At 46.3% G+C, this 7,830-nt stretch overlaps 1 protein-coding gene across 4 annotated transcripts in view; it reads right to left on the minus strand.

Moving 5' to 3' along the window:
- invs (inversin) overlaps positions 1-7,830 on the minus strand; it is a 31,489-nt gene that overhangs the window by 3,094 nt on the left and 20,565 nt on the right. For all 4 annotated transcript variants that reach the window (XR_013964404.1, XM_080768774.1, XM_080768775.1 and 1 more), the window contains exons 10-17: positions 7,291-7,446; positions 6,844-6,965; positions 6,645-6,752; positions 4,766-4,872; positions 4,438-4,647; positions 1,987-2,183; positions 1,265-1,868; positions 268-410 (exon numbers count right to left, since the gene is read on the minus strand). Coding sequence is in view for 3 of the 4 variants with exons in the window: in XM_080768774.1 (XP_080624900.1) it covers positions 268-410; positions 1,265-1,868; positions 1,987-2,183; positions 4,438-4,647; positions 4,766-4,872; positions 6,645-6,752; positions 6,844-6,965; positions 7,291-7,446 (1,647 nt within the window). In the remaining variant the exon portion in view is untranslated. The remainder of the gene's footprint in view (positions 1-267; positions 411-1,264; positions 1,869-1,986; positions 2,184-4,437; positions 4,648-4,765; positions 4,873-6,644; positions 6,753-6,843; positions 6,966-7,290; positions 7,447-7,830) is intronic.

Raw genomic sequence — 7,830 nt, forward strand, 5'->3', positions numbered from 1 at the left:
CTTCAGCTAATCATACTATTCCTGCCTCTCAGAGGGGGTTTACAGTTTGAGAGCAACGTTTTACCCTTAACTCTGAACCCTGAACTCTAATATGCCTGGTCTTAGCTTAGTAGTGTTTTTCCCTAGACAGTGTCAGTCTGCACTCTGCAGGAAAGTGGATTAGAGATCATGCTGAATTTCCGGCCCTGAAATGCACATGTCAGATTGTTTGTCTTGCAGACACCATCAACCTTGCAATTTGACATGACATGAGTAAAATAATCCTACCATAGATGCTTTGAAGGACCGAGCTCTTACTCGCTGTTGATTTTGTGGGCGGAGGTCGGACATCACTCTTCTTCCTGTTTGGATCAGTTGACTGCACTCCTACAGAGGTCTTGGCCTCCCTCAGCCTGCTTCTGACACGGAACCTATGGAACCACGCATGCAGGCGCACGTACACGCGCACGCACGCACACACACACGCGCACACACACACACACACACACACACACACACACACACACACACACATCAATAAAAAACTAAGGGGATTGTTCAAAGGTCCAAAAGATGCCAACATTGACGACAAACTCGCTTAACAGAAAGTAGAAACAGTTTGTTCGAGGTAGTTAATAGTGAGCACACGGAGTGTAATTGTGAAGCTGAATGGAAACAGAGGGCCTCCTGGTGTGGGCTGGCAGGCACTAAGAGAGACAGAGTGCGTGTGCGAGGGTGAACGAAGATAAAGAGGCACTGGTGGTAGCCATTAGGACGGCACGCCTGAACTTTTAGCCTCTTGTTAAAATGGCATGAAAGCTTGAGATTATCTACCCCGTTTGGCCCCCTGTCTCCTTCTCTCACCCCTGTCTCCCATGCTCTCTCCCCCATTGGCCCTCTGCTTAAGTGTTGATGTTAACCAGACCTGGGTTTAAGGTGGGGTGGGGGGTGAGAGACAGTGAGCCAGGTAGTAGTAGAGATGAGACGAAGGTAGGGGCATACAGGAAAAGGGGAGGGGAGAGAAGTTAGAGAACATGTGGGCACCACATGGCACAGGTAAACCAGAGAACCTGGCAATTGGATGCCCCTTGCAGATGATAAAAACACACACACACACACACACACACACACACACACACACACACACACACACACACACACACACACACACACACACACACACACACACACACACACACACACACACACACACACACACACACACACACACACACACACACACACACACACACACACACACACACACACACACACACACACACACCTCCTCCAGGCTTGTTGGATAGTACGCGCAGCCTCGTTCCTACTGCGCTGGTCCTTGTCATGTTCCCACTGCGTGTGTGTATTGGTTGCTATGTGTGGGCCAGCGGAGAACCGCATTGGGCTGTAGGGCGTCTTGCAGCCCGCGGCGGATCGACATCTCAGCGAGGGTGTGTGTGCTTGGCCTGTGGCAGTGGCGCTCTCTGAATTGCGCTCCTTGTTTCTGTGTTTTTGCGGAGAGCTGCGTGCGTCAGTCTTGCTGATGGCAGTCTGTGCGCCGGAGTGATGATGACTGATTCTCTTGTTGGGAAGGACGCGTTCCTTAGTGATGGGATCAGCTTTCACAGCGGAGGGGCAGCTCGGGGAGGGAGAGCGTGTACTGGACGAAGGCTGGGCCTTGGCTTTGGGTGCGGTGACGGTGACGGGGGCTCTGTGTTTGGGGCTAGCTGGTCGGCTGCACCCGGCGGGTGACAGGCGATCCTTTAACCTGCAGTGTGTGGGGTGTGGGGCGGTGGGCGTGGGGTGAGAGGTCATGTGCTCCTGCGGAGTGTCTAGAGGCTCAGGTGGCTCCGTCTCTTTGCTTCTCCTGGAGGGTCTGCTTCTGTGGCCTGTAAGGATGGCAGGTCACTTTATTTCAACTCCACTTTGGACGTGAGTCAATATCATAACATAGACTCAATATACTGTAATATATTGATCGGAATGTCATTATGGAATGTACTGTACCTCTGTGTTTCTGTCTCTCCTCTTTGCTCTTGGTGCGGTCCGTTTTCGAAGATTTCCTTGTTTCCACCAGCACCTCATTCACTGATAGGTCCTTCATAATATGAGTCAAGGAAAGCTTCTGTGGCTCTGCTCGGGTAACGCTGGCCAGTGGACTTTGCTGCTTCGCTTCCCGCCTCCGCTGTTCCTCTTCACGTTTCCTGAATTGAACAAAACAAGACATTAACTAGCTATCCTGGTAAAGAATCTTTACCTAAACATGGAGGACCGTTCATCTGACTGTCGATGGAGCATATACAGGCATACAAATCTTTCCATTCAGTATTTGGGATGTATTAAAAATTAGTGTCTTCTTTAATTCTAAGCATTGCAGGCATTCTCTTTTCTCTCATGTGTTAAAAAGAACACTACAGACTAGAATCCTGAGTGTTAACTTCATATAACAGATAGTCCCCGTGCTTGATTATGATTGGATGAGCCGTGATAAAATCCAATGCAAAAGATATTTAATAATTACAACCTTCCCTCACATGCATGAATATGCATGTCTCTACACATACTTCATGCCATGCTTACACATGTTTTGAAAGGTTATGTGGATAAGTGCTCAGCTTATAACTGATGTTTGTACTGCTATTAGTGCCTCTGTGTTATCTGTTAGTTTTGTCCATAAGGCATGCTTTGTTCAAAGACAGCGTCAGTCATGGATTTAGAAAGTGGATTTAGAGATCATGCTGATTTTCCGGCCCTGAAATGCACATGTCAGAAATTGTTTGCCTTGCAGACACCATCAACCTTGCAATTGGACAGGATTCTTTCTTACTAGTGATGACACTTCTAATACCTACACATAAAAGCCTCTTTTATCTGCATTCAGAGTAAAGAGGTCCCTGTACACTGCTGTACGCTTCAAAAATAATGCTGTTCATTGTGAATATATTTATTTTTAACACATTTATTTTCCAATGCAAAAATCCCCTGGCTTTTTGTCAAGGGAACCAGGAAGATGATAACTTCCTCCTTCCGTCTAAAAAATACATCATCCCTGGACATCTCTCTAGTAGTGGAAACACACGTGCAACAATCCTACAGTCGCCACACACCCAATGATGAGCTGATACCACACTTCCCTGTTCTTCTTTATTGATTCAAGTCAGCACGTAATGTATCAGACACATGTCCAGCTGTGTAGATAATTACACCGACAAAGGCATTACGTTGAACAGAAAATGTGTTCGTTAGTTCATAGTTGGCAAGCTAAACAAGCTAAGCCTTCACATCTTTGATTTAATTTTTTTAAACAATTATATCCAGGGCTTTCCTGAACAATTCTAATAAAAAAAAAAGTTTTGCACTCTTGAAAAATGGATAACAGAGAGCAAAACTACAGTCATACAAACTGTAAAGATAAACCCACCCTATCCATAACACTGAGACAGAAGGAATAAAGGTGTGACTGTGTGCAAATGACACAAAAAGGAGAGGAATCCACAGGAGGGAGACAGGTGGAAGACGTATGTGTGTGCAGGGATGACAGGCAGAAAGATGGATACGGAGGGAGTGTGACTGTTCCTATATGGGTGAGGAGGGGAAGAACACAATACCAATACTTACACGGTATGAATATCTGTGATTGGACGTGGCCACTCGACAACCTCAGTGACAAACGACCTGCCGTCTGCTCTAGTCTGAACCCCTCCTTTCTCCTCTAATATCTAAGCCAGTGGTTCCCAAAGTGGGGACTGGGGTCCATTGTTCCATTTCACACTGGATTCACTTGGACGTATTTGAGAACTCAAATGGTCCTATCACACTTCATTGTGCGTTTGTGTCGCTTACCGAGAAGTGCTCATTTAAGAGCATTTTCCACTTGAAAATACGATTATTTTCAGTGAGTTGACACAGTTTTATGATTAAATGTAACTTAGCCTTCAGAGGACTCTGCCAGTGCTCAAAGAACTAGAGTTACAAAACGTAACTATTATTGGCTCACATTCTACTCGAAATATATCTTTCAATGTGCACTTCATATAACGCGCTTCAAAATAGCACAAGTTCCACGACCAGTGTTGTGCATGAATGCGCTAATAGAGCACATTCATTGAACGTGTTCATGTTTTTCACATTCAGCAGACTATTTTGGGGGCCTGTAAACGTACATGCAAAAGAAATTGAACTATGAAAGTGAATTTATATATTTGAATCTGTGCGAACCAAACTTTGAGCTAGCTTTAACCCATTTTGGGCGGGAACCCCTTTTGGTGTTAGCATTACGTTATGCTTTAGCTACGAGCTTGTAGGTCTGCTATTTTTAGAAAAATCGAAGAACGACTGACATAGAAACATAGCTTTTTCAGAAAACTGTCAGGATGTAGAAGACATTTTTAGAATCTGATCTCAGGTCAGAATGGGTCACAGAAGTGTCTGTGACCGTGTGCACGCTCGGGTCCTCACTTGGCTGCATCCTTGCGGAGCTGCTCGTGCCTCATGAGGAGCTGCTTCCTCTCCCGGAAGGCCTTGCGGACGGTGTAGCCCTTGTAGACGGCCTGGATGGAGGCGGCGGCGATGTCCTGGATGGCTGCTATGGACAGAGCTCCATGCTCCAGCATGAACTGAGTGACCTCACTGTGCTCCCCGACTAGAGCGTAGTCCAGAGGCGTGTACCTTGACACAAAATGCATGGCAAAATGTTCATGCATAATATAATCATAATTAATATATAAACTAAAATAACCGGCGAAATAAACGCTTCCGGTGTGTAAGGACCTTAAGGACCTCTCACCTCTCGCCATTGTGCTCCATTTGATTGGGATAGGCAGAGTAGCTCAGCAGGAGTTTCACAGCATCCAGGTAGCCATTGTTACATGACCAATGGAGAGCAGTCCTCCCCTGAATAAACGCGCACGCACGCGCACACACACACACATACCCCCACCCACCCACCCACCCACAACCACACCCACACCCACACACACACACACACACACACACACACACACACACACACACACACACACAGAGCAGAAGTGTTCATTTAACTGTGTAAATATTGACCATTATTGGCCCATTTCTAGACAGAGTTTGTTGTGTAGACAAATAAACCCCAGTGACATACATTTACATATATAATTACTGTATGTACAGAGCTGTAACTTATACAGTCATTCTGTTCAACGGTCACATCATGTCATGCCATACAGTACAGTAGATGTATTGTGTAGAAGCTTGAGGAGTATTGAGGAAGTATTGAGGCTAATAATAAGATAAGAAAATACCTTTTCTGATACCCGCTGGACATTCAGGCACCAATGACAGTACAGCAGTTTAAAAACAGATTACAGGGCAAGGGACCAAAATACAGTAGATACAGCATGATGGAGAGATATCGTCTCTGTCGGGTGGAAACCTCATATGTGTACAAAACAGTTACTTTTCAGGATTCAAATTCTAAAATAGCAAACGTAGCAGATCTACAAGCTACAAAACGTGACGCTTTGCGCCGCATTTCGAGCTGTGGATCTGCTACTTTTGATGCTTTTGTGTGATGCTGTAGTATGATCAAGTAGAGCAATCATTTACTAAAACAAAACACACAACGTTAGAACATGGAACATAGAACAACAGCCATATATCTGTATAGTACTGTATACATAAACAGCGGTTACATTACTGCTGTGCCAGTGCGCATGCGTCGTCAAAACGTTTGCTGCGCGGCAGATGAAAGGCATTCTACGCGCGGTTGCGTACCAACAGCTGAGAGACAGGAAGACAGGCACTCAAAAGGCACTCAAATGAGATGTTAACGTCCTGTGAGTAGACTAAGGCCTTATTGAGTGCCGAGTGCCCGCACTGAGCGACCCTACGTCGAAGCTGGGGTTGTCCGGTGTCAGCGGTGTGAATGCGTCACAGTGGTGGTCGTTCGTAAATAAGGCACACTGTGTGGTGGGCGTCTAATAAGGCACACTGACGCCCACCACACTCAACAATTGCACAACAGTGCACATTTCCGAACGCACCCTACATCTCATTTGGTTCTAATAATGTGTTTTGATTTCGATTTTTCGATTTATAATTGGCCTATAATTAGTTTTAAGACTAGTTTAGTGTTTAAGTTTACCATAACTTATTTAGATTTGTTGAGGTTAGGGTTAATTCACCCCATGGCTCCGTATGGTGAAACTAGCCAGTGGCAGGTTCATGACTAGCCCGTAGCTTCCTGTGAGGTTAGGCTTAGAGTTAGAGTTACTTAGATTCGGTCTATTATTTAAAACTATATATGTTTTGGCTATTTGAGTTTCCTCTATTTTTGTAGGAGCTCACATATTTCAAGGTGTCTCTGTCATGGTGTTTTAAGGCTATTGGCCTTGGTGCTAATGACACCTTTTGCCCCCGTTGACTTGTGTTTACTAATCATTACAAGTGGCTCTTATTTTGATGAGTCTGTTTCAGTTGTAAACAAGCTACGATGACAGTGCTAGTCTTTTGCATCTGCCCGTGTGAACGCAGCATAACGTTGTGGCAGGATAGGAACAGGATAGGAACGTCTGTACCCCCCCCTCTCCAGGTGCTCCTCTGAGGACTAGCCCAAAATAATAATGTGCACCCCTGCATATAAATAGGATATTATGCAGCATACGATACACAATCTACAACTCCTTCACCTCTTTATCCTGGATGTTTGGGTCAGCGTGGTTCTCCATGAGGACAGCCATGCAGGTGATGTAGCCTCCATAGGCAGCGCACTGAAGAGGAGTCCGTCCAGCATGGTCCTAAACGCCCGGTAGAAACAAAAACAAGTGCAGTTCATCACATGCAAACGTCAAATCGCACACAAATGTGTGTGTGTGTGTGCGGTCATACCTGTACGTTGGGACTGATCCCGTTCTCCATCAGTACCTGGCACACCTCGGCGTTCCCACCCAGAGCCGCCCAGTGCAGAGCGGTGTGACCGTCCACATCCACCAGGTCCACACGGGTTGAGCCTTCACACACACACACACACACACACACACACACACACACACACACACACACACACACACACACACACACACACACACACACACACACACACACACACACACACACTGGTTTCTGGACATTCATCTGTATACTGTGTTCACACTGGCAGATACAAAGCTACAGTCTACCATTCATCTTTATACTGTGTTCACACTGGCAGATACAAAGCTACAGTCTACCATGCATTTTCAGGCGAAGCCAGCCACAGGGCACAGCCAGACAGTGTACTGTACATTCACCTTTAGAACAATTATAAGCACTTAGAACTGGCCAGGTGCGCCCCACCTTTGATGAGGGTGAGGATGACATCTCGGTGGCCCATCTCACAGGCGCGGAAGAGCGGCGTGTGTTTCATGACATCTAGAGAGTCCACCATGGCCCCTCTCTCCAACAGCAGCTTCACTGTGCTCACATGGCCTGAGAGGGAGGCAGCATGCAATGCTGAATACACGCAAGCACGCACACACGCATGCAGGCGCGCGCGCACACACACACACACGCACACACGCACACGCACACGCACACACACACACACACACACACACACACACACACACACACACACACACACACACACACACACACACACACACACACACACACACACACACACACACACACACACCGATAAGCAGCGATAAGACATCAAGCCATCTCTCTTCATAGCGTCTTCTCTTTAAATCCTGGTTGGAGTCACTTTTTTTGTTAGGCTGAATGGCTGAAGGGGTTGTCTGTCATGCATTAGCAGGGTCGAGACTCCACACAAATGAATGGAAATACGATTTCAAGGGGGAGTGGTTAACCAGGCTACGAAAGTCATTGCTT

This window comes from Protomyctophum bolini (assembly GCF_963924005.1).
Source record: "Protomyctophum bolini genome assembly, chromosome: 7".
Taxonomy (NCBI): Eukaryota; Metazoa; Chordata; class Actinopteri; order Myctophiformes; family Myctophidae; genus Protomyctophum; species Protomyctophum bolini.